Genomic DNA, 27,613 nt, shown 5'->3' with positions numbered 1-27,613 from the left:
CAGTAGGAGGCCACCACTCTTGCTTAGTTCAGACCCTTCTGGCCTCAACACTGAATAGGCTGAAAGTTCTAAACTCACATCCAATTCACCCTTTCCTCAGTCTTCAACTTTATTCATAACTTTAGTACGATTTAAGCAGTGGAGAAGCTGTAAATGCAGTCGATCAAGTTGCAGAAGAAGGATTGAATCTGTTTGAGATTTCAAAAAAATAAATAAAATAAAAATGGAATGGATTGAGTGAAAAGACCTCCAGCCTGCAATGCAAGGCACGCCCGAACACGTGAATTCTTAAATTGTGGATGGGGGTGAGGGCACATACAGGGTGCCCACCTCCAACATCCTCATGTATAATAATAATAATAATAATAATAATAATAATAATAATAATAATAATTAATAATAATAATAATAATAATAATTTGTTATTTATACCCCGCCCATCTGGCTGGGTTTCCCCAGCCACTCTGGGCAGCTTCCAACAAAATATTAAAAATACATTAAAACAGCAGTAATTATAGAGCTTCTCCGAGACTCGATGTCCATCATACAGGACTACCAACAAAACCGGCATAGAGGGACGGAAAGAGATTTGAGGGCCTCGGACGTGAGGGATCCAGGCTGAGAGCTGATAGACTGATGGACACTCTTTGGGGATCGAGGCCGGGAAAGGGGGGGGTGAGAGTTTTGGAATCCAAAGGGTGAACAATTATATGTTGTTTTTTGTTATTTTTCTTTGTAAAAAAAAAAAGGGAAATTTGTGAAAGGGAACTTGGGTCGACCTTAGAAAAGGATGTAAATGATGTGTATTGTGGTTTAATCGAGGTCTATAAGTTAAATTTGATTAATTAAGAAGAACTAAGTAAAATATTAATAAGGTAAAAGTTGGAGATAAGAACTTGCTGAGTTAACTACTGGAATTGGGATGCAAGAAGGGGAGGTGTGGGGAAGTCAGGGAAAGTGGTTAAGAAATTAAGGATTTGAAATTATATATGTTTGTCTTTGTGTTTGTATGTCTGTATTGTGTATTGTGTATTGTGTGGGTTTATATAAATTGTGAAAACCCAATAAAAATTTAATTAAAAAAATTAAAACAGCAGTAATTAAAAACTTCCCTTAACAGGGCTGCCTAAAAGTCAGCTAGTTGTTTATTTCCTTGACATCTGATGGGAGGGCGTTCCACAGGGCAGGCGCCACAACCGAGAAGGCCCTCTATCTGGTTCCCTGTAACCTCACATCTTGCAGTGAGGGAACCGCCAGAAGGCCCTTGGAGCTGGACCTCAGTGTCCGGGCTGAACGATGGGGGTGGAGACGCTCCTTCAGGTATACTGGGCTGAGGCCATTTAGTATAGGTCAGCACCAACACTTTGAAGTGTGCTCGGAAACGTACTGGGAGCCAATGTATTTCATTCCCCCACCCTCAGGAATCTCCAAAAGATCCGTGTTCAGTGGGGAATGTTTGCAGGGGTCTATTATTCACACTCACTTGATCAAGGACTTGTTTTAGGTATGCAGCAGAGTCCAATTATATATAAGTTCAAAATAACTAATTCACAACAGCAGTCACTGGAGATATTATATACAGTATTTCTATTAGCATTTGCATTAATCTTTCTCTGAAGCTTTTGTGTGAAGTTTTTGTCACTTTCAGGTCCTATATCTGGTGAAGGGACATGGGTGATGCTGTGGTCTCTACTGAGCCTCTTGGGCTTGCTGATCGGAAGGTCAGCAGTTCGAATCCCCGCGATGGGGTGAGCTCCCGTTGCTCTGTCCTAGCTTTTGCCAAACAAGCAGTTAGAAAGCATATCAGTGCAGGTAGGTAAATAAGTACTGCTGTGGCGGGAAGGTAAACAACATTTCTGTGCGCTCTGGTTTCCGTCACAGTGTTCCATTGCACCAGAAGCGGTTTAGTCGTGCTGGCCCCATGACACAGAAAGCTGTCTGTGGACAAACGCCAGCTCCCTTGGCCTGAAGTGAGATGAGCACCACACCCCATAGTTGCCTTTGACTGGACCTAACCATCCAGGGGTCATTTACCTTACCTGACCTTATATCTGGTGACTCATTAAATTGCAAATGTGAAAATGGGGAGGTGGGAGAATCTCTGGAGTCTTCTTAAATTCTTCTTTCCATGCCTTTCCATCACAGTTTCACATCTGATGTTTCACTTTCTGCTGGGGGAGATGGTAGGAAGACCCAGACCCCCAGCATAGGCTGCTACTGAGACAGTAAATTAAAATCCACTCTTCTGCAGCAACTCATATAAATCTATCCTGCTGAGACAAGCTCCCTCTCATTAGCTGCTCTCGTTCCCCACTTGCGAGGTCATACTAATATTTGAATTTGTCCCAGTTGCCAGAAGTATCTTCATGAAATTGTTTTTAAAATGATAAAAGCATTCAATACAGGAAGCCAATTTTCTGGGGAAATGAGGGTCATGGAAGAATCCAGTTCTACATTTCGTGCATGATACATGCTGCAATCTATAATGATCTCTTTTGTGACTGTCAGAAGAATGTGAATCATTAGAAACAGGAATTTAAAAATAATTTGGTGGCTGGCTCTCCTCCCTCACTCTCACATCTTCAAAGCAGATGGACCATACTACCCTTATCTCTCCACTTGCTGGTATGGACTGATATAATCAGGACACACTTGGCTTTCTTCACTTGCACTGAAAAGATAGTAATGTATCATGCTCATTTGTAAAAAGCTGACACAGACACTGCAGTATTATAATGGACAAAGCTTCCAAGTTGCTTTTTCGCTGGTGTGCATTCAAGAGACTCATTTTGCTGCACTGACGGACTTGTAGCCTACAGAGTCATGGCTGTTCAGGGATGACTCACAAGAGCTGCCGTGGGGGTGTTCTGTAGCAGATCACCAGATAAGTGGTCTTCTCTTCTCTTCTCTTCTCTTCTCTTCTCTTCTCTTCTCTTCATTTATTATTTTTATTTCTTTATTGCTCTTAAAAAAACAGTATCAGTTCCACAACTCCGTTTCCATGTGGGGATGTGCAAGGCAAGACCTTGATGCAACAAAAGAGTTGCATTATGTGGAAATGGGAGGCAATCCCAGGTGTAGCAAGTCAGGGCTGTCTTAAGCATATGTGGCGTCGGGGTGCAAAGATCTGCCAGGCACCCCCCCCCCCGGTTGCCCAGTCCCATGCACACAGGAGGGCAGAAAAGCCTCCAGAAAAGACTCAACTCTTGGGCCCCGGACTCGGTGTGGCGCCCCTGAGCCTAGTGCCTATGGGTAAGATGGCCCTGTAGCAAGGTCCCAAACCATGAGCTTTATAGGTTAGAACCATAACTTTTAACTGATCAAGAGGCAGTGAAGGTTTTAGTATTGGTGTAATATGTTTGTAATGCCCAGTTGCAGCTGGAACTCTTACCACTATACTCTGCACTAAACGATGTTTCTGGGCTATCTGCAAAAGCAGCCCCACATACAACATGCTTTAGTAGTCCAGATGGGAGGTTACCAGAGTCAAATCTGTCAATTTCAGTTGCTCTTAGTTTCTCATCTTTCCAGTCTTGACTTCTCTACATTTCTACATTTGTTTGTGATATATGTATCTTTATATCACAATATAATCCACTCTACTACAATATATATCCAGTCTTCCTAGAAATTCACCAGCATTCTATTGCAAATTTCTCCTAATATACCACATTTGTGTATGGAATTAATATGTCATTTTTTAAGGAGTATAAGCATTCTTAGACACACTTTACTGTAGGATATGCATTTTTGTACACATTATTTGGCTAGAGAACTGCATTTTAAAGTTCAGAAAAGTGTGAATTTCAGAGGATGGATGTTTCCCCCCCGATTCATATAGTTTATCAGAAAGTGCAAAGTAAGTAAGTTCAGCTTTAAGTGTGAACTGGATCAAATCTAGCCTCCATCCCTTACAAGAATAGTAAGGCATCAGATAGAGTCATAGTTGACATATTAGCCAGTTATTCCCTCCCTGCTAGAAGGAAAAGATTCAGAGTGGACAAGCTTACAAGCAGTCAAATTAACCCTTCCAAACACTTTGTCCACATTCTTGGGCCCTATCAGCTGAAGTTCATCAATCATCACAGGACCAGGCAGTGCTTTAGAACACCTTCACAGACTGACTGCCAAAACTACAGAATCTAAATTGTGGTGGGTGCAAGTGGTTTTATCCTCAACATGCTTTTGTTTCCTATGCTAGAACTTTTGTTAGGATCTTGACACTCATGAAGTGCTCCATTTTAAATGCCTTCTGATTGGTTTATTTAATTCGGAGTTAAAGACTTTTCCAGTCCAAGGAACAACTCAGCACAACCTTTGAAGCTGCTGCAGGAAAATAAATCTGTTCTCATCTTGCCAGTGTTAGGTAATGGCTTCCTGGGGGAGACAACCAGCAATGCTATCTTAGCACAAAAATATCAATCTGCATTCTCAAAGAGTCCATTAGCCAGATTTAAGAGAGTTTTGCATCTAAATAAGGAAACTTTTTTATCCACTAGGGATCTTTCTAAGTTTTAGAAGAAAACATTCCCCATGCAAAATGAATTTCTCAGTGGGTTTGCTTCCTTGAGTGTTTATTTCTTAATGATTTGCTCTCAAGATCTAAGGGATATACAAGTGCCTGGACTTACATGCCCTATGTGTGCAGGATTGAAATTTCCCTGTGGGGATCTATGAGAGTTGGGGTGTGCCTAGTAGAGTCACTATCCTTTTCCCCCTTTTTGAGAGTGGATGTCCAAGTTTGGTTAGTGTGGGTTATTATATCTACCATTCTACATGGTACCCAGCCATCTTTCCCTAACTTATACAAGTTAAATCGCTTGCATTGGGGGCAAAGGCTGAGGAAGATGTACCTTGACTCTAATACACACACACTGCTATGTACTTTAATCAATATTTACATGCCATGTAGTGCACACCCCAGCGAGTGGTAGAAACCCTGATTTGCAATCCTCAGTAACCAATCCCTTGTTTTGCCAGGTAAGGCTGGGAGAGTGTCTTCTCTGAACCCCTGCAGAGCCACTGCCAATCAGGGTCAAGAATACTGAGCTAAATAGACCAATGGTCTCACTCAATATAAGGCAGCTTCCTCCGTTCCTATGACAGTGACATCCCTCCCACCCAGCCCCAGCAGCATCTCTTTACACAAAAGGAAAAACAAACTGTTAAAAACGAGAGGGCGCATAGGTCAAGTTACTGCTGAGAAAATGTATACAGCAAAGAGCAGATGGGCCGTTTTCATCATATGCAATGTGAAGTGTGTGTGGAGCTTCTGCAACATTCCTTGGTACGAGAATAGCAGAGTGACACGCAGGTCACATTTCCATTTGGGAAGTGTTAGAGGGTATGTGACAAGTGTAAGAGGGAGGCATGTACCTTTTGGTGCCCAAGTGACAAGTGAGCGTGGGGGGCAGATTGCAGTTCAATTATAGGAACTGTGAAGTGCGGGGTGGTGTGCGCATGCCTGCACATGGTCAGGGCTGGCCTTGCCATTAGGCAGGGTGAGGTGACTGCTTCAGGCAGCTGATTTTGAGTGTCATGAAGAGGCAGCAAACTTTTAATTGTTTAATTTATTATTATATGTTTCAGCCAGGGAAAAGGAGAGGCGCTTGTGGGATTTTCTGGCATAAGTTTATCTGGCCTTCGATACCATGCATCTTGTTGGGGGGGGCATTTTCTGCTCTGGCTCAGGCAGCAGAATACCCTGGGCTGGCCAAGCTCAGAAGCAACATTATGAACAAATAACAACTCTACAAGCAGAGGCAAGTAGCAGCCCACTGAAAGGTGTCTCCTTCTCTTCCCCTGCTTCCTTGCAATCAAAACAACAGTAACAAACTCCTTTCCACCAAGCCCTTTCTTTCTCAGGTTCATGTCTTCTCCACTGCTCAACAAAGCCCCAGATCTGCTGATCTCTGGATATCTGCAAGATTGGTTTCTCACCAGTAATTATTACTCAGCACATTCCATTACCTAGTTGTGCATTTTGCAGCCGTTTGTGTGTTGGTGTTTAAATGAGAAACACAAAGTTTCAGGAAATTGCTCAGAGAGGCAACAACAGTTCGTTACTGAAAGCGATATGAACGTCCTGAGCCTGAGGTGAATCAAAAGTGTAGCTTTAATGTTAAGAAATATGGTCGGGAAACAGGGGGTAAGCGAATGGCACAGGAACACAGCACACAGCCGCCCTGTCCCCATGTTTGATCTTTTCAAAGCTCCCTTTCTCCTTTTGTGAAGAACCACGCAAAGAACTTCGTGGGACATCAGCTACTAAGACGCGCTTAGCAAGGAGGGGGTGCTAATAAGTGGGTCACTGCAGTTTCTGCAGTTTCTGAGGTTTTAATGAGGTATGGATTCGTTGGGGATTCTTCAGTTACAGTTTTTTGGTGTATCAAAGTCTCCCCTCCCCCTTTTAGTTTAATTCTTTCCCTGCTCTGTTATGTTTTTAGTCGTGGTCTGCTTATTGTTGCATATATCTGCTCACTTAAAGCACCTGTGATTTTAAAACTCATAAATTCATTAGACAGTGCAGTCATTGAACAATTAACAAAGCCCATCCTGGATCATACACTATTTTTTATTTATTTAAGCAGAGATTCGTAGCTGGAAACACTTTTATTAGTGAGTGGCAGTGCTCACCTGACCTCCAATCAGCCATGTTATTGCTTAATGGGAGGCAGAGGGGGAGGACAAGGTGATGGTCAGATCATTGGGTAGCAAATGGTGGGAGAATTGGATTGACTCCACTAGTGCATTTGCACTAAACTTGCCACCGCCTTCCTCCTTCCCCTCCCAATACCAGTAAGCAGCAGCAATGCATTAACTCCAAAGAAGAATGCTCCAAGAGGGGTATTATGGCATGACTGCAATCAGGTGGTCAGGTGAGTCTGTTAGCCCCATCATGACATCCACAAGTGGGCAAAGATAGATATCACTGAGTGATGCCAAAGATAAAGAAGCTATTGCATTGCGCTGGAAAGAACATTGCCAGCATCTCCTTAACCCATAGCTGTCAACGTTTCCCCCCTTTAAAGGGAAATTCCCTTATTCCGAATAGGATTCCTCGCAAGAAAAGGGAAAAGTTGACAGCTATGCCTTAACTGCAACTCCCCCTGTAGCTGCCGAGGTCCTCTCACAAATTCCGCAAAAACAAATTAGAGATGAGCTTGCAGTATTGCCAAATCTGGGAGAGTTGTGTACAGATATTAACCAACTGAAAAACAACAAAGCCAGCGGACTGATGGGATACCTGCCAAAGTCTTCAAAGTGGGCGGAATTGAACTTATACAACAACTTCACAAGCTCATCGGGGGAAATCTGAGAGAGAGAGAGGAGATCCCAGCAGACTTTAGGGGTGCCAAAATTATGAATCTCTTTTTTAAAAGGTGATAGAATGGATTGCAGAAACTATCGATGCATCTGTTTATTAACTGTGGCCAGCAAAATTCTTGCAAGGATCTTAGCAAACCGTCTCCTATGTATATCTGAGGCTACCCTTCTTGAATCCCAAAATGGTTTTCAGCCTTCTAGGGGACACTGGACATGATTTTCACAGCTTCAAGAAAAATGCAAAAAGCAAAAACAACCCCTATGTATGACATTTATTGACCTGACTAAGGCCTTCAACACTGTAAATCATAAAGCCCTGTGGCATAGCTGTCAACGTTTCCCTTTTTTAAAGGGAAATTCCCTTATTCCAAATAGGATTCCTTGCAAGAAAAGGGAAAAGTTGACAGCTATGCCCTGTGGACTGTCCTTCTGAAAATCGGCTGCCCAGATAAATTTGTGAACATCATTCAGCTCCTCCATGATACTATGACAGCAACAATCGCTCCCAAAGTGAACCATGCACAGTGGGATCAGGTGTTAAACAGGGTTGTGTTATCGCCCCAACTCTATTCATTATTTTCATTGCCATGATCCTACACATTGTCAAAGGGAAACTTCCCACTGAATTAGATATCATATATCGAACAGATGGGAAGCTCTTTCATCTGAGTAGGCTGAAAGCAAAGAGTGAGGTTGCCATAACTTCCGTCATAGAGCTTCAGTATGCTGATGACAACGTAGTGTGTGCACACTCAGAGGATGACCTCCAAACCATCCTAAATATCTTTGCAGAAGCTTATGAAAAGCTTGGCCTATTGCTCAACATCCAACAAGCACAAAACAACCCCTCTGCAGCACCAAAAATCCAATTCAATGGTGTAGCGTTGGAAAGTGTCAATCACTTCTCCTACCTGGGCAATTATCTTTCCACAAGGGCCAACACTGATGCCAAAATCCAGCATCACCTGAGCTCTGCGAGTACAGCTTTCTCCCAACTGAAGTGTAGAGTGTTTAAGGAGAGGACCGGGACATTCAAGGGAAGCCAAAATGCTTGTTTACAAAGCTATTGTACTACCAACCTTACTGTACACTTGTGAAACATGGACTACTTATAAACACCATCTCCAACTCATCGAAAGATTCCATCAATGGTGTCTCTGAAAAATTCTACATATCACTTGGGAAGACAGGCGAACTAATGCCAGTGTACTGGAAGAAGGCAAAGATCACCAGTGTCAAAGCAATGATTCTTCAACATCAACTTCATTGGACTGGTCATGTTGTTCGGATGCCTGATTATCGTATTCCAAAGCAACTACTCTATTCCGAACTTAAACATGGAAAGCATAATGCTGGTGGCCAGCAAAAGAGGTTTAAAGACTCTCTCAAGGCAAATCTAAAAAAAGGTAGGATAAACACTGACAATTGGGAGACACTGGCCTGCAAGAGCTCCAGTTGGAGAACAGCCTTTACCAAAGGTGTCATGGACTTTGAAGATGCTTGAACTCAGGATGAAAGGAAGAAATGAGCTAAGAGGAAGGCACATTTGGCAAGCCCTCATCGTGATCAACTCCTGCCCAGAAACCTATGTTCCCAATGTGGAAGGTCGTGTGGATCCAGAATTGGCCTCCACAGCCACTTATGGACTCACTGTTAAGACCGTGTTCATGGAAGACAAGCTTACTCAGCTATGAGTGATCGCAAAAGAAGAAATAAGGTTGTGCAGAACCCACCTCTGAAATACCTGCCCCCTCCCTCCCAAGGAAGCTTGCTTGCCGCCAGCTCAGTTGCCTTTGGGGCACAAAGTAAATACCTTTTTTAATTTTCCCAGGACTGTTGAAATTGCTTTTACCCTGCTGCTATCCTACTTTTTTATTGCTTTTGCAGTTTTAATTTGTTTCAAATTAGTTTCAACTATTTGCAGTTGTGCTAAAATGTGAGCCAGCCTGGGAATAGAAATACTGAAAGACAGGTTACAAATCTTTTAAATAAATTAGTGGACGATACAAGTCTACAATTTTCTCAGCGCCATCATTAGATTCAGCAATTTATTTTTGCTCTTTCATTGTTGTATATCTTTCTCCGATATTGCGCTTCAATTGCCCTGCTGTTAGTGCTGTTTGTTTAGAACTTTCCCCCTGTCGGTTTCTAAATTTAAGACTTACATTGTTCTAATAGGAAATGGGTTTAAAACAAACAAACAAAACTAAACCAAACCACCTTGGGAGTCATTATAACTGCCATTCACTCATTTAGGCTGCAATCCTATGCCTACTTCTTGACAGTAAACCCCTCTGGAACCAACAGAAGTTACTTCTGAGTAGCTATGCATGAGATTGCACTATTAGGACGCAATCCTAACCTCCTCCCACTGCCACCAGGGCTTTGTGGAGTGGCGGGGCCACTGTGGCATCTGCAGGGCATCCATGGCAGAAGGTGAGGGAGGCAAAGTGACTGGGCCCAATCTGGGTTTCATCACTGGCACAGCTATCAGGCCTGAATCAGGTCCAATGACTTCACACAATGGCAGTAAGAATGGCTCAGGATCCAGCAGACCCCATGCCAGTTCAGCCATGTCACCCCTTCCCCACCTTCATCCGTCTCTATTTTGGGCAGCTGGCAGGGGGCTGTGCTAGGCCTTGTGTTGTCTCTGGCAGTCGCAAGGCCTGGAGCGGCCTTCCAGGGGCTGTGCTAGGTGATTTTGGATTGTGTCCAGCGGCCGCCAGGCCTGGCGTGGCCTTCTCATGGCCGCTCAGCCTCACATCATCTGCACAAGCAGCATCTCATGAGCAGAAGGCCAAAGACTGCAAAGGTAAGAGAGGGGAGGGGAGAGGGGGTGATCAGGCAGGTGAGCAGTGGCGTAGCGTAGGTTGTCAGCTCCCGGGGCAAGGCAAGTAATTTGCACCCCCTAACCCGTGGATTTGCGCCCCCTAACCAGTGGATTTGTGCCCCCTAACCATAACCCCCAGATGTTGCGCCCGGTGCGGCCGGGCCCCCCTGCACCCCCCACGCTACGCCACTGCAGGTGAGGAAGGGGTCAGCAGCAGGGAGGGGGAAAATGACTGACATGTGGGATGGGGGGGCGTCCCAATTTTTTCTCACAAAATGTTGGAGGGTATGTCATTTTCATTTTTAATTACCATTATTAAATATTTCAATACACCTTTTGTCTTTTACTGCACACACACTATTACGACTAGTTTTCTCTCCCCCCCACCCAGCCCACCTACAAATATGTCCTCTTTTTGGATCTTTGAAATATGGCAACCCTATTTCTGGTAGTTATAAACTTCTGTCCCTAGAGGGGTGGGGGTGAGGGTCTTGCATTTTGCTTCTCACTATAGTCGTTGAATTTTTTATATTTGTTAAAGTATTCACAGAATATCTTCTGCAAATCATATCTTCACTACAGACTTAATAATTGGTCTTTAACTATGAAGTTAATTTCATCTAATGAAAGCCTGTGAATGTTAGTTCAGTTGTAGGGGTTGGAGGGAGAGGAATCTCTAAATACGAATTCTCAGCATTTTACCAAACTAGAATTCCCAGGGTTATTTGCTGGCCAGCTGAAAACAATTTGTTACATAACATGGATAGTATGCCTTTGCAGTGCAATCTGATGAACCCAGAAATAAGCCCCTACTGAGTTCAATGGAACTTAACAGTGCAATCATAATCATGCATACTCTGAAGTCCTATTTAATAGGGCTTACTGCCAGGTAATGTGGGTTAGGATCTCAGCCTTCCTTCCTAGTAAGTGTGCATAGGCCTGCAGCTTCTGTGAATGCTTTTAAGAGGACCGTTGTCCGATGAGGATTTGCTTCCCCTTGACTCTGGAACTTTCACAAGCTCAAAAGTGACCCAGACTTTGGTGCAATTCTCTTCAGTCTCTCAAATAACTCTCCTAGCACAAAAGTTCATTACCCGAATGGTGATTCAACTTCCTTTGCAGGTAGCTGAATATGTAATAATGAATGCAAAAAAGGGAGTGTTTCATGCACTGAGTTTGTTTTCTTCCTGTGTAAAATTACTGCTCATCAGTTGTTTTTCTGCAAGAGCAGCTGTTGGCAGGGCAATAATAGTATCTTGCAGTGTGTTGGCATTTCATATCCCCTGTGTGGGTACAGGGAGGTTGCAGACCGCAGGTGGGATGTATTATCCCTCATTTGCTAATTTAAAAACCCCTGTCTATTGTACACTGTCTGGCTAGGCTGAAATGTCCAAGAGCAACACATATACACAAAAAAGGAAGCACTTACAGCTGTACATGGCAGAGAGATGGCATTTCCTTACAAACTCCCACTTGTCCTTTACATTCGCAGCACGCATCCTCTTATTAAATATGAATTGGCCTGACAGCTGCTCTTCCTTTTGATTCACAATCCTTGAAATAGCAAGGCTACTAGTCAAGGTTGCTGTGCTAAGAGCCTGAGCAACTTGTAGGAAAAGGCCCTCTGACCTACTTGCGCTGTAAATTCTTGAGGAAGCACCACCTGTCAAGCTAGGACAGACTGTTTGGTGGTTCAAGGGCTGTGAAGCAGGAAACATTGCCCAGTAAGGACTCTGCTCTGCCACCTCTCCCATCCTGCTTGGCTAAATGAATTGCAGATTCAGGACTCAGCTACATGTATGGAAGTGAGAGCTGGACCATAAAGAAAGCTGACTGCCAAAGAATCAATGCTTTTGAATTATGGTGCTGGAGGAGACTCTTGAGAGTCCCATGGACTGCAAGAAGATCAAACCTATCCATTCTTAAGGAAATCAGCCCTGAGTGCTCACTGAAAGGACAGGTCGTGAAGCTGAGGCTCCAATACTTTGGCCACCTCATGAGAAGAGAAGACTCCCTGGAAAAGACCCTGATGTTGGGAAAGATGGAGTGCACAAGGAGAAGGGGACGACAGAGGACGAGATGGTTGGACAGTGTTGTCAAAGCTACCAGAATGAGTTTGACCAAACTGCAGGAGGCAGTGGAAGACAGGAGTGCCTGGCATGCTCTGGTCCATGCGGTCACAAAGAGTCGGACATGATTAAACGACTAAACAACAGCAACATTTGTAAAGCAAAAGTATTGTACAGTCAAACCTCGGAAGTCGAACATAATCCGTTCCGGAAGACAGTTCGACTTCTGAAACGTTTGACAACCAGAAACTGAAAGCGGAAGTCTCAATACAATAGGGAAACTCAAAATGGAAGTCGTGTAGCATGTTTGGCTTCTGAAAATTGTTTGAAAACCACAACAGTTACTTCTGGGTTTTTGGCGTTCGGGAGCTGAAACGTTCCAAAACAGAGGCATTCAGGAACCGAGGTTTGACTGTATATATGTTATAACACTGTGACACCAGATGGCACCTGTCTTTCGCCAATGTGATTTCCCATAATAAAGTTTACAATGTGTTTAACTGAAACAGTTTTTTGATGTGTCTAGATCCAGCCTTAGTCTCAAAGCTCCCCAGTGCCATTCGAACCATGAGACCTACTGGATGAATGTAGTTACTTGTTCAACCTCATAAATCTATAAGGGATACATTGTGCACTGCTGTGAGTGGTAGAAGTCGTGGTGGACTGTAGCGTTGTCAAATTTTGGAAAAGACACATTTTCTGATTCTGTGCCAAGTGTTTGGAGTACTGCATGTATCAGACTATTGGGAAAAAGTTCCCCTTCTCATTTGCCTCTCATTTTTTACCATTTCCCCTCTGACTAATTTCCAGTTGTGTTAGTCTGGGTGACACAAGGAGAAAAAGAAAAGTTCAACAAGAAGGAAGCTGTCATGGCTTGAGTTAATGCAAGCATAAATTTCGACGTGTGAAATGATAACCTGCCATCCTATCTTATCTAGATTCCTTAGAACGAAGAATGCTAATAATAGCAATCTCAATTAGTACTATCTTGATGCCTAAGAATGGACAACTGAATGACAGCTGCAATCCTCTCTCTACAGCAGCCAATGTTAGCCCCCTGGCTACACAATTAAATATTTGCACATAGTTGCAATATACTGTATTAGCTTTCTGTGTGATGATAAGAGCCAAGATTTTGCAGTAGCTTCTTTTAAAAAAGCAACAAGTCGCTAAATGTATTTCCTAAAAATTAACTTTTTCGTTTTCTGGGCCAGCCAATCAAAGCATTGGACTACTCCTGTTCGATCACCAGGTTGGGGGAGGGGGTGGGAATTCAGTCTGGTTCATATTTTGGAGTAAGCCTACCTAATCTGCACTTCCCAAAATAATATGCTGACTGAAACATAGTTATCCTTCAATGGAGAAATTGCTTGCAAAAAATGTGTACATTGAGGCAATGCTGCACACACACACAAATGTATTTTTTGGAGAAATTCATATTAAAATGCTGACAACTTTTATTTTACTAATAGAAGAGGCAAATTCATTTCACACAGAAAATTGTTTAATGATGTTCAGTGCCTTCAAACGCAGCTGTGGAAGGGGGCTGTTTTGAACACAGGAGTAGCAAGGGGTGCTTAATCTTTCCACTACCTGCTAGATTTCAGCTGCATATTTATTTTTTTAAAAAAATCATTCTTATTAAAGATTTTCTTCGTTTACAAAAGTACATGCATTGTCTCTTTTTCAGGTTGTAATTTCTGCTCCAAGTTGACCCAAAAGTGTTTTGTTTTTTTCGGTATTCAAATTCCCCTTACAGGATTTCCAAGCAAACAGCGCTTCTGGAATGGGGACAATTTCAAGCACAAAAACAGGAGGAGGGGAAAGGGTTATCCACCTTCTCTAGTCAAAATAGCCCCCTCACACAAGTAGCAATATACTGACAAGGTGAAGAAAAGCAGCTGTGGGAGGGAGCTATTTCAAGCTGAGATGCAACAGGGGGAAGAGGTGATTAACCCTTTGTCCTCCCTACTGCTTTTTGTATTTGTCCCTAAGACCTAGAATTTCCATTCTGACAGTGTTCATTCACTTGCCGACCAGTTAAGAAAACAGGCACTGCCAAAATGCCCTTGGAAATTATTTGAAAAGTGCTGCTTCCCTGTCTAAGTTGGGTCAAATATTCTCATCTCATGCCCCCTCCTGCTATTTCCCTTCCTAAGAAGCCAACACGTCTCAGGGATGATGAGCTGGATTCTATTCAGCTCCCTTCATCGTCAGTGCAGCTGTTCAAAAGGCAGAATTATTGGTACAGATAATGGTGGATGAGTCAGTGAGAACCCAGCATGACTCTCTGTTCCTAGGCTCAGTTTGCCAAGTTAACAGCAAGAGAAAATCTTTAAGCTGTGCCCTGGGACAACACCATACAGAAAAGGCCTATGAGTGTGAGACACAGCACAGCAGAGGCTTGCAATATAAAAGATAAAAACTGCATGTTTGGATATCATCCATTCATGTACTTTTAAAAACGGAAAAGATGCACATCTTTATTTAATTGCTTTTAAATTAAATCCTCATCACAAGCCCTTTTCAAAGTGTTTTTTTTTAAAAAAAATATGAATGTGCATTGGGGGGTGGGGGGTGGGGAATGGGGCACCGGTTCCATCCCACCCCAGCATTATTTTTGGAATGCCGCTGTGATTTATCCTCATGACCCTGGCACTCGCTTTGCCATCTTTGAACTCTGAAGGAAGAACGTTGTTAGAAGTAGGTCTTGCTAAAATAAGCAAATGTGCACATAAATACATGGGGAAAGGCACAAGGCACCTGGATCTCATTTTTCTTTCTACAAAACACTTTATGGATCTACAGTTTCTGCGTGCATATTTTCCAGGTGTCATAAATTATCTTGGACACAAGCTGCAGAACATCTAGTAATTTGAGAATCCATTTTAAGAATTTGGCCTACAATATGCTATTACCCTAATGAGTTCCTGGCTGAGCAGAAGTGGGAATATTTTCCAAAGCCAGATATCATATAGGGTTGACATTTGGCTTGTTTTAAGCAAAGCTGCCCAGCTTTTCTATCACCTGGCTAAGTTTTTATTTCCCAAGCTAATGTGATATCTAAATGAAAGTCAAACACATTCAGAGAAGCAGTGGGTGGTATCCAACTAAATTTTACTCTGTGTAGACCCAGTAAAATTAATGGACCCAAGTTAGTATTTTCATTATTTTCAATAGGTTTTTTCTGAGTTTTAATAGGTTTTCAATAGATTTCAATAGGTTTTCAAGAGGTTTTCTCTTTGGATTAAACCAAAGCCACAATTCTAGGCTGGGAAGAGTCACTGTAACCTTAGAGGCAAGACTATGCTCATTCTATGATAAAAGAAGCAAACGAATGTAAATAATACTCTAAGAGAAACTGAATTATGAGACCTGTATCAATTAATATATTTATATCAAATAACTAGCTATTGATGAGCTAGGCATTGTCCAGAACTTTCTAATCCTTTTGTGGGTAGAAAGTTGATATTTTTTAGGATGCTGCATTCTGTGCAATTTCTCTGCCTGCATAGTATAATCGCACATCGTGCACATTAGAGCTCTTTATACAGAAACCTTTCTCCTGCCCCCATTTTCTTTCTCACCTTCTACAGGGCAACCCTTCACATAAAACTGCCAGCACATTTGCAAAGCTAAGGAGGTTTCAAATAAGTATGGTTTCAAATTGGATAGGGAGGATCATGTGTGAGCATTGCATGGGGTTGGAATAGATGACCCTTGGCGTCCCTTCTAACTCTAAAATTCCATGATTTTACATTCATTCCATACTCTGTTGCTGCAAGCTCCTGCTTTGCATTATCATTCTGAGTCTTTTTAGCTCAAATGTACCGAACACTTTTTTTTTAAAGAAAGAGAAAACCCTGAAAGCATTCAAAGACAGCAGCAGAAATATTCCATCTGTTGGCACCTTTCACATTTTTCTTGTAAAAGCGCAGGTTTCTTAGAACTACAAATCAAACACTGGGGCCATCGGAAAAGGCTGACCTTAAAATGTAGCAATGATCAGAACGGCAATTCGATAAAGACAGAGCCTTACACCTGCACATTTGTTCTCTTTGCCTCTATGGCACAGAGTACTAACAAAATCACCCTGAGCAGAGTGAACACAGTAAGGCAGAAACAAAAGGATTCATGCTGGGCACATTGGGACAGATATTCCCAAGGGCTCATTCACACCATGCTAGGTTAATGAGGTGGCAGAATTTCAAAATACAACAGCATCTTAGATATGCATGGGAAACCCAGGGTTTGTTTATTTTTTTGGCATCAGGTTTTTAATGGCATTATGCTAGCTGTTTGGAAACTATTTTGTTGCATAAAAGGAAGACTTCAGCTTTCTTGTTAACAAAAAGAGCAGAAGCCAACCCCAACCTCTCTCGCCACCAAAGGAACGCAAGCGAATAGTAAAGAGAACCTGCACAAGTGAGGCTGACACAAAACCCCACACATACATTAAGTAAAATAAAAACATCACCACCCGACTACCCACCCACCATGGCCCCCTCCACCTCTTCCCCCCTTTTCTTCCTAATGCAACACTAGTGTCTCAACAAACGAAACTGACCTGTAGAAGAAGAAGAAGAAGAGTTTGGATTTGATATCCCGCCTTTCACTCCCCTTCAGGAGTCTCAAAGCGGCTAACAATCTCCTTTCCCTTCCTCCCCCACAACAAACACTCTGTGAGGTGAGTGGGGCTGAGAGACTTCACAGAAGTGTGACTGGCCCAAGGTCACCCAGCAGCTGCATGTGGAGGAGCGGAGACGCGAACCCGGTTACCCAGATTACGTGACTACCGCTCTTAACCACTACACCACACTGTAGAAAATGTAACTTGAAAAAAGAGACATTGCACATACTTTTGTAAACCAAGAAATGTTTAATAAAAAAATACGTTAAAACAAAACAAAACAAAAAGAGCAGAACACATTTACAATGGCATTTAGCATTCACATAATGTTTTTTCCTAGGTGCTCAAAGTACTCACCATATATTATCTCCGTAACCCTTTCGACACCCCTGCAAAATAGGCCAGCATTATTATCCACCCCATATTGCAGAAAGAGTGGGTAGAAGGTTTGAGGCCAAAGGCTGTGCAATAAGTTCATGGCTGAGTTGAGAGTTTGGGCAAATCCTTGGGAGAGCATAGCTTTGTGAGGCTGTGAAAACAGTAACAGGTAGGAGGGTGGGGCGACCTGTTCCATTTTGCAGCCTGGAGCAAAATGAGAAGGTGTCCTCCCAGCACACCACCACCAAAGCCTCGCTTTCCAGGGTCAGCTCTGGAGAAGTGTGGAGAAGCAGCGGCAGTGACCAGATCTCCTCACTTCTCCAACAATTGCAGTAGGGGTGGGTAGGGTGCGTGTGGAAGAATTGCATGCACAAGACCATAAGACCCTGCTAGATAAGGCCAATGGGCCATCTAGTCCACCATTCTGTTCTCATATAGCCAACCAGATGTTTGTGGGAAGCACGCAAGCGAGCCCTGAGAGCTCTGCCCATATGTAACTCCCAGGAACTGCCTCTGAATACTGCATGTGACTAAATGGGCTAGGAGACAAAGGGCAGAGCACTCCATCCTTCCTCTGCATGAGGTATAAACAGGGTCCCTACAGGACACTTTACTTGCTATTCGCTTGGTTTCATGCTTATATTACACCGGTCCTTAAAGACCTACATTGGCTCCCAGTACGTTTCCGAGCACAATTCAAAGTGTTGGTGCTGACCTTTAAAGCCCTAAACGGCCTCAGCCCAGTATACCTGAAGGAATGTCTTCTCCCCTATTGTTCAGCCTGGAGACTGAAGTCCAGCTCGGAGGGCCTTCTGGTGGTTCCCTCCCTGTGAGAAGTGAGGTTACAGAGAACCAGGCAGAGGGCCTTCTAGGTTGTGGCACCCACCCTGTGGAACGCCCTCCCATCAAATGTCAAGGAAATAAACAACTAGCTGACATCTGAAGGCAGTCCTGTTTAGGGAAGCTTTTAATATTTGATGAATTATTATTTTTAATATTTTGCTGGAAGCCACCTATTATTATTATTATTATTATTATTATTATTATTATTATTATTAAGTTTATTCCCTCACCTGGGTAAGGACCTGTGGTATAGAGGTAAATTCTTACCACAGTAGAAACCAATTGGGCTGCTAGAGGAGGAATAATGTCCTCCATCCTTCCTCTGATATGTAGCTTACAGCAAGCTAGTGATTTTATTTTTATTTTATGTTTTGCAGTCTAGTAACTTCTGTGAACTATTTACCAGGATACTTTAATAGCTACGAAGAAGGGAGGACCTTTGACAGGTCTGGTTTTTCCTGACATTGTACCATGATGGTAGAAATTTCACCTGTCTGGGGGCGGGGGGGGGAGAATCCTCCTGCAAAACAGGGGCTCTGCGCCATATTCAGTCTGGCATCCCATTCTGACCCACCTAGATTGCAAAACTGGCACAAAGAAGACCAGGATGCATTTTACACTCCGATAATGGTGGAGCTACAAGCACAATGTAGATCAGGTTTAAATAATACAGACACCTCTGCCTTTGTCCCCTGGCAACCCTGCTACCTCTTCTAAACCTTCCTGCTGCTTAGTAGTAACACCTGCTGCCAGCAATAAGGCTGTTTTTGTTTGCTATATATAATATTCTCCACAAAGCAGCACAGATGCATCAAGGGATGACAGGCAGATGCTTCTGGGCATAAGGAGCATCTTGTCCACAATTACGGGAAAGCGCAGAGGAAGTTACCATGGAAGTGGCAAGGTCAAGTAGGACCAGGAAGGTAGCAACTGCTAAGGAAAAAGTCCGAGGTGCATTATCTTAAAAGTGAGTCAGTCGGTGTATTTCATCAACTGCCCCTAGGATTGTTGGCTGCAACCTTGAATGAGCTCTTGCACCTTTAACTATTGCTTAGAAGAGAGAAATTTGCAGTGTGCTGCCCCACAACCCCATGGAGAAGTGCAATGATAAAAGAATCCATACCTGATGAGATTGTCTCTCTTTTACACAGTTCTTAAAGAAACAGGCTCCTCAGGATTATGAGCTGGCAACTTTTCTTAGCTCAGTAAATTATAAAAAGAGCTAAGAGATGATGGACCAAGCTGTCATCTGCACCCTGTTGAGCCAAATCTACTCTTTTAACATTTTATTAGCAGCTACTTTCAGTTTACCCCTTGGACCCTACAATAAAATTTTTATTATTTTTTCAATCAGAAGTAGAGTACAGGTGGGATGAGACAGGCATGGCATTGACACCTGAAAGTCTAGAGTTTGTAACGGACTTAAGATAGAGCATTTGATGTGTCAGACAGCTTTAGATAAGACCCAGCTAGGTGCAAAAAGTATTTAACTTTGCACCTAGGATTTCTGGAGCAAAGAAACAATAATGGCTGTTCCCCACATTTCTTTGTTTCCCCCAAAAAATAAAATGTAGCAGTTACTCAGATCTTTCTCCAGGACTAAGAGGAACAAACAGATCCATTGTGAGGCAGTGGGAGGAAATAATGAAAAACTTGGCAGTCTTTATATTACCAAGATTAATATATTTATATAGATTAATTTTAGATGGTGTCCTAGTTAAAAGAGTGAACAGTGGTGTGATCTAGTGTCAAGTTCTGTTAAGAAGAGTAAGGTACTGCAAATTCTCAATTTTCTCACCTATTTGCTGCTTTGGACAATATTTTCCCCATGCTCTACAACCATCTAGATCACATTCCTGTCTTCTTATCCATTGACAACAAGACCATCAACACTATTGATGACACAGAAAGTCATGGCTTTCTCTTTGACTTTCCTCCCCTCCTTTGTACCCTCCCCCTTTTGTCAATTATCAAATCATATTGCTGTCTATTACAAAAATACAGGCTTCCTCTTTGTCCCCTCAGATAAAACTCTGGTAAATGCCTTGATTGACTACTGCAATCTTATTGTCCCTGGTCTTCCAGTGTGTCAGTTTCATTCACGTGCATCCATTCCTCACATTACCAGTTTTGTGCTTACACACCATAAGCGGTGATCTCTCTTTTGTTTGTTTCTTTTGGAATTTTAGACCTTGCTTTTCAATCAAATGATTTACCATGGCAGCTTGCAAGCAACAGATAATAATACAACCTCCCCCCCCCCCCCGAAATCACACACAGATAGACACACCTCTTAGTCTCCTGGCTATACAGTGTTCTAACAATAATTTCATAAATATATAGAATCGTAAATTCTATAAAGGTACCCTGAAAGCCATCTAGTCCATCCCCCTGCACTGCAGCAATAATTTGCATCATTCAAATAGACCATGGTATATGTAAATACGTTAGCATCTAAACTGTGAAAGAAGCAGCAGTCCTGACTTTGTGTTAGTCCCTTTGCTGTAGTACTAAACATGGAGACCTGACTTATTTCCATGCATTGCTGGGCATATGTGTTGAGCCTTGCAAAGGAACTATACAATAAACATTCTCATTTCTGTCACACTTACAGTGCTCTTTACACATCAACATCTTCATCTCTGCCTTGTCAAACATATGTGCACACATGTGCAAATGTGTCATATACCCATACAGAACATACGTACACACACACACACACACACACAGTCCAAAATGGTGGCTTTACTTTCCTAGAATGTCTTAACTCCTCAAATAGCAAATATAATTTGCATTATGGCAGGGAAGTTAGCCAAAATCCAAGATGTTCGGCACTAATTAGCAAGATAATTCTGTAGACTGATTAATTGCTACAAAGTAGAGTGCTTTCATTGTACAAGCTTCATTAACTATGTCTGAACCAAGCTGATGAGCTGTGGTGCAATCTAATGGCTCTGAGTATTTATTCTTCCTGTCAAATCTTCCCTTCTCCCACCCCATATCTCACCCACACTGGGAATGCCAAAGCTCTGCAGCATGCACTGCAATCTGGACTGGCCATTCCATCTTACCAAGGTCCTCCTACACACCTCACCCAGAATAACCCAGTGGCCTATATCCCTTCAGCAACCATATGGGGGTGGGCAGCTGTCCTGTATTTACACAAGACCATTTTCTATTTGAAGGGCTGTTTGGTCCAAGTCTAGTTAAAAGATGAAGGGCTCTAAGGAGGAGCTTGGAGGTTGCCCATCAACAGTTACCACCAGGGCAATAGACTCAGGAGACTCACAGGTCACCGTGTCAGTTTCCCCCACTACTGTGAGATGTATTGTAATTTTTATTTAAATTATAGTAATTTGCATCTATACATATACATTAGGACCTGCAAATGTCATTTTCTCCTCTTTTTGGTGATGCAGTTCATCTTTTTTTTGCTGAAGTACAAACAGCCACCTTACCCTGTGTGCAAATTATTCTTCTCAGCAGATAAAAATAATGTTGCATGCTAGAACCAGGAGGGACAGCACACCATTGAAAGCCCAAATGCCTTGAGCTGGGAGGCATGGTGCAAAGTAGGAGGCATGGCTACCCTTTTGTATAGTACCAGTCCCAGGGACTAGTATTTTTAAACTCAAAGCATGGGCTTGACTTCCCAGCTGGCACACCTGCTCCTTTAAAAGTTGCATAGAAGGAGATGTCGCAGTAAATGAGGTTTCATGCATTGTTGCCAGAAAAAACATCCACATATGGTGACATTTACCACCCATCCCCACAATACCACTGGCACACAATGCCATACCAATAAAGAAAGAAGAAGTAGTGTTTGGACTTGATATCCTGCCTTTCACTCCCCTTGAGGAGTCTCAAAGCGGCTAACAATCTCCTGTCCCTTCCTCCCCCACAACAAACACTCTGTTAGGTGAGTGAGGCTGAGAGACTTCAGAGAAGTGTGACTAGCCCAAGGTCACCCAGCAGCTGCATGTGAAGGAGCGGAGACGCGAACCTGGTTCACCAGATTACGAGAAAACAAAGAAAGTGGTGCAACTAAGTAAGGCTTCCCCTGCTCAGCTGTCAAAAATGATATCTGGTATCTTAAGGCGATTGGGGGAAAGCTGCAACTGTATGGCCATACTGCTGAAGGCTTGTTGGAGTCTTGTCCCTGTGTTACTTTTTATCATAGTGAAGTTATCACAAAATAGTTTAGCTTCCATCGCTTTCACCTGATGTCATGAGAAGACATCACTTGCTCTACTAGGAAACTGCTAATGTTTGCCCATGGAATTGCAGCCGAAACAGAGTCACCAGGAAATAAGAGGGAGATGTCCATAGGCTATGGGGAAGCAGAATATTTGCACAACTATGAAAATACAACTATTTAGGAACCTCCCTTTAAAAAGAAAAACCCCAATAAGACAGTATCAAGTAGCCTATAAATTAATAAATAATAACAATTAAAAATAATAAAATTGTTACCCATTTTTTTCTTTAAAAACACCCACTTAGAACTATATTTCTCCACATTTTAATGCACCATATTTCAGGGCTAATTCTGGACCTACTTTGAATTCTTATTCTTTGAGTTGAGCAAATATCTACTCATTTCCAACAGACACTCATAAGATTTATGGCCATTGTCATAAGTAAAATGGTTAATTACTGGATGATTTCATCCTCTCTTTTCGCTTACACTGAGTATACCAATCCAGCTTCTATGAAAAAAGCAATTTTCCCTGGGGCAAACAATTGTTTACATGGCAACATGCTTATGATAGCATCTTTGCAGCAATTGGCACTTGATTTGTTAATTCAACTATATTTAAGGCTGTAAATCCTATACCCTCTTACCCGGGAGTAAGCCGCACTGAACTTGGACTTACTTCTGAGTAGACATGTAATAATAATGAGCTCTAGGCATTTCCAAAAGGCAATCTATTGTAGAATAAGATTTGTGCTTCATTACAGCACTGACACAACTAGGCTGAAATATTTGACTCCTTAAATTTTTATGAGCTTTGCTTTTGCACAGGAAGCTACAGGGCTTTTAGCTAGTGTCTGTATTGCATTGTAGGAATAGAGGATCAAACACAAAAGACCGTTTCGAATGCTTAAACTCCTTTAAATCAGAAGCCTTCTTCTCTGTGCCCACAAGTGGAGGAAGTGTTAATAGATGCTCTGAGCTGTCTGGATCATTCAGTTCTTATGAAACCTTGTGCACATTGGCTTGAAAGTAAATCCCTTTGCGTTCAATGGGATGTCCTCTCAAGAGAAGCGTGCAGAAAACCACAGCCCTCCGGTCGCCACCAAAACATCTCCAGTTCTTAAGCTTATGAGACATGCAGTGTGTGCAATCATGGCTGGGTAATCCCTGCAAACCAGTGATAAATTTGGAAAGCAAATGTTTTCAAATATTCCCCATCTGCCAGTCGCTGTTTTAAATATAACTGCAGGGAAACAGAGGCACTTTATAATTCATTTTAAGCCCACCATTTCTGTCTCGTTTTGTTGTTATCTTAAAACTCGCAGGCTAGTAGCTAGAACATTTTCCAGTCATAATTTCCCGCAGATGCAACATGCCCAAGGCCCTCCCTATCTGTTATTGCTGATGATTGATAACAAAATAATCTATTTTTGATTGCATTTCAGAAGGACACTTAGTTTCAGATGAGCCAGTCAGAACCACCTTGCAGTATGGAAAAACACAGTGGCCAGGCTACATTGTTAAAGAGAAAGTGTATCAAACAAATAAAATTCCTTCCTTTTCTTGGGGAAAAGGTTTTTCCAAGTCTAGGTGATGGATACTTCAGCCCCCACATAAAAACAAACCAACCCACCCCTAAGTGTGTATATTAATATCATCTAGGCCAGTGGTTCCCAAATGGTGGTCCGCGGAACCCAGGGGGTCTGCGTAACCCACCCAGGGGTCTGTTTGTGCCACCATTAACACAACAAAAACTACCATAGAGATATCAAGTTTTTTTTTCAAAAGTAAGGGGACCATTGCTTTGTTTTTTGAAAAACAGGAGGTCCATGGTACTTCGCTAATTGGGAACCACTGATCCAGGCTTCCAAACTCATGCATTTTGTTATCTCACAGGCCACTGTTTTGAAGTGCAAGCTTTCAGAACTGTCTTGCTATTACTTATCAGTAGTTTTCAGTTGCTTGGGCTTATGTTTCTTTTAAATTTAAATTTTCTTTTAAATTAATTATGAATTACTTCAGGAGGTGGGTGTGGGGTTTTTTTTACTGAAAGGTGTTATGCAAATGCTATAAATAAATTAATCATATCAGTGGTATCAAACAAACATAGTGCATTGAACATTTTCAAAGCGTGATACAATTTCCATTGCATTTTATTTATAAAAATATTTATGTACCGCCATATCACAAAAATCTATCAAAGTGGTGTGTAACAGTAAAAACAAGATGAAACAATACAACGAAAGCATAAAAAGTTAAGAACAAAGATCACAACAACCCAGAAGAAGAGGCCTTTGTTAGAGCTATACCGTCCAGGGGTCTGACTTTACAGAAGAGACAGTCCTCTGTTTGGAGGGCTGTCTGACCCAAGACTGCTTTAAAGATTAAAAAAACTACAAGATGGGAAGAGCGGAAGGGGCATTGAAGTTGCCCACCAATGCTTAGCACCCAGACGGGAAACTGAGCAGGCATACACTCACAGTCTTCCCCACTATGGTGAAATGTATTGCAATTCCATTTAAATTATAGCAATCCTTTCTAAATTTGCATCCATACATATAGATTGGTATATACAAATTTAATCGAAAGCACTAACATCTTTTGTCCCCACCCCCAAGTTTGCGCATTTCCTCTTTTTGGATGCTTAACCCCAGTTAAACCTTGATTCATTCCTTGGATTGTATCCCACGCGAATCAAACCCATTGAAATTAATGGGTGTGATTAATTTAGGTCAACTAATTTCAATGGGTCTACTCTGAGTAGGACTGAGTTGGAGGTAACCCTATCATCAGCTGCTTCTGCAGGCGATCAATTTGCTGGAAAAGTGTAGCAGCTGAGATGGGAACTCCTGAGGCAGCATGAGCTCTCTTTTGACAGCAACTTCCAGGAATGAGCAAACTTGAAAATACACCTTGCTTTTCACAGACTTGAAGTTGCATTGCATTAACTCTCCTTCATACTTTGCACATTGATCAGGTAAGATATTATTTGTTCCATTCAGAGTGTCTCCAGACCAACAATACCCTCCCCCCATACACAAAATGTCACTGATCACAGTGTGAGCACAGGGAGATCAGGCTCCATTTTCCATGAAATTACTTGTCCTTCATTAAGGCAATACTATTAGGTTGAAGTGGACTCTAGTCCACAAAACCTTATACCAAAATTAACATTGTTAGTGGCGTTTGGATGCAGCAGTCAGTACGTTCCATCTTGCACACTTATTCACCAGCATAGCAAAACTTAGGATCTGGCCTTAATGCCTTAACAGCCACCCTTCCCTTGCCTCTTTTTATTAATATAGGAAAAACCAATGAAGAGGAGTTCCTTTTTTAAAAAATGGAGTTACAATTCTGGTTCAGATTGTGTTCTTTATATATATATATATATTTACAAACAATGAAATATTTTATAGTAAAGACTTTTAAAAAAACCTGTTTAAATGTTTATTTAAAAATAGGAACGTTTGTATTTAAGCCCTGTTTAGGGAAGTTTTTAATATTTAATGCCGTATTGTTTTTAACACTCGATTGGGAGCCACCCAGAGTGGCTGGGGAAACTCAGCCAGATGGGCGGGGTATAAATAATATATTATTATTATTATTATTATTATTATTATTATTATTATTATTATTAACATGCTGCAAGACTCTCCCTTCATTTTGCTGCAACGGACTAATGGTGCTCTGGAAACTATTCTACGATTTCTCTAGGCAAAAATCTCACACTTCTTTTCTTCCTTGCCATTCTGCGGTCTCTTTCTCTTTCGACAGTGGACCCTTTAGTCAATGTGCAAAACATTCATTTGCCTGGACATTTTGTTAATTTTCCACGGCTAATTTCTTAAGTATAAACTGCACCAGGTTACTTCATGGCCTGTATAAGATCCTTCCCTTTTTACATCTTCCGTATAATTTATTGGTGAGATTAAGGGTGCACAGGTGAAATTTCAACTTTGGCAAGCTTGAAAACTAAGCTCACAATTCCAGCAGGAAGAAATACATACAAATTAGTTTGAGGATAGGAAGAGGACTGAAAAGTGAATGGAGCAGAAATATTCAGGGAAGTTTTTAATATGTAACGCTGTACTGTTTTTAACACTGATTGGGAGCCGCCCAGAGTGGCTGGGGAAACTCAGCCAGATGGGCGGGGTATAAATAATAAATTATTATTATTATTATTATTATTATTATTATTATTATTATTATTATTATTATTATTACTGCAAGTACTGATCTGCATGCAGTGCGCTCTTATTCCCATGCTAGAGTTGGGCAACTTACTGATCCACCACAATTTGCCGGAGATCATGGGATACCTTTGCAGAGGTGGAACAAGAGCCCAACTCTTTCTAATCTTGTTCTGAAATGATACCATGAAACAATTTTCTCTCTACTACACCCCTGGCTCTCCAAGACACACACATACACATTTCTCTGCAAAAGTGTAGCATGAAGGCTTTCAGCGCGGAAACTCGAGGGCTTTGTATTTGCCTTGCTCCTTGGGACTTGGCAAGTTTTTCAAACCAGACCTCTGAGCATACCAAGGGGAGGTGGAAGCAGGAAATTATGAAATCCAGAAAGCTTGAAATAGGAGGTGAAGCAACGGGTAAATCAAACATTCATAGTACTTCTCTACAAATCACTCTCCATTTACAACATAGGGAAAACATGTGCCATGCAGCTACTTACATCGTGGAAGATTGCTAGTCCCTTGCCATAGTTCTGCAGGCTGTCTTTGGCTTCAGGGCTGTAAGCGTGCTTGGCAGAGAGCAAGCACATTGTCAGCATCTCTGTACATGCCATCATCTTCTCGCTGAAGATTGCTGGGTTCTTTTTTCACAGATGCTGGGAGGCTGGTCCTTCAGTTACCCTAGCCTTCCCAGATTGCTTGGCACGCTGAATGCCCTGGTTTCAGTGACTGTCAGCGAACAGCCTGCTCTGCAGTTGTTGGAAGCAGCAACTACTGTGCACTGAGAGATGCTCTTGCCAGCCACTCGGCAACATTCAGTGTAGGTGTATCTGTCTCAATGCCCTCCCCTTGGCTGCACCGATTGGTCAGGGCCTTTGAGTGGCAGGATTTGTTATTAGACTCACGTCATCACCTCAGAGCGGCAAAGTCAGCAAGAGATTCCTCTTCAGAGAGGAGGACTGACTTCGAGGATTGCAGGCTGCACTTCTGTAAGCAGGAATGAGTGCAGATCCTTGATTCCTGGCAGTGCACTGGGTCACACCAGTCAGTCTGAAGAGGATTGATTGATTGATTGATTGAGGTGCAGGAAAGGAGTCAGAAAAGAACTGCTGAAGGAACTGGGTAGGGAAGAAGAATAAAGTGGGGG

General features: G+C 42.2%; 1 protein-coding gene across 1 annotated transcript in view; it reads right to left on the bottom strand.

Moving 5' to 3' along the window:
- The window catches only part of NECAB3 (N-terminal EF-hand calcium binding protein 3), a 79,563-nt gene extending 52,288 nt beyond the window's left edge, over window positions 1-27,275 (bottom strand). The window contains exon 1 of the mRNA XM_083508224.1: window positions 26,967-27,275. Coding sequence (XP_083364350.1) covers window positions 26,967-27,083 — 117 coding nt within the window. The 5' untranslated portion in view covers window positions 27,084-27,275. The remainder of the gene's footprint in view (window positions 1-26,966) is intronic.
- Window positions 27,276-27,613: the final 338 nt, after the last annotated feature.

Source organism: Podarcis liolepis (genome assembly GCF_965112155.1).
Source record: "Podarcis liolepis genome assembly, chromosome: 6".
Lineage (NCBI taxonomy): Eukaryota > Metazoa > Chordata > Lepidosauria > Squamata > Lacertidae > Podarcis > Podarcis liolepis.
The sequence above is the reverse complement of the archived record's forward strand: the minus strand, read 5'-3'. Positions and strand labels throughout refer to the sequence as shown.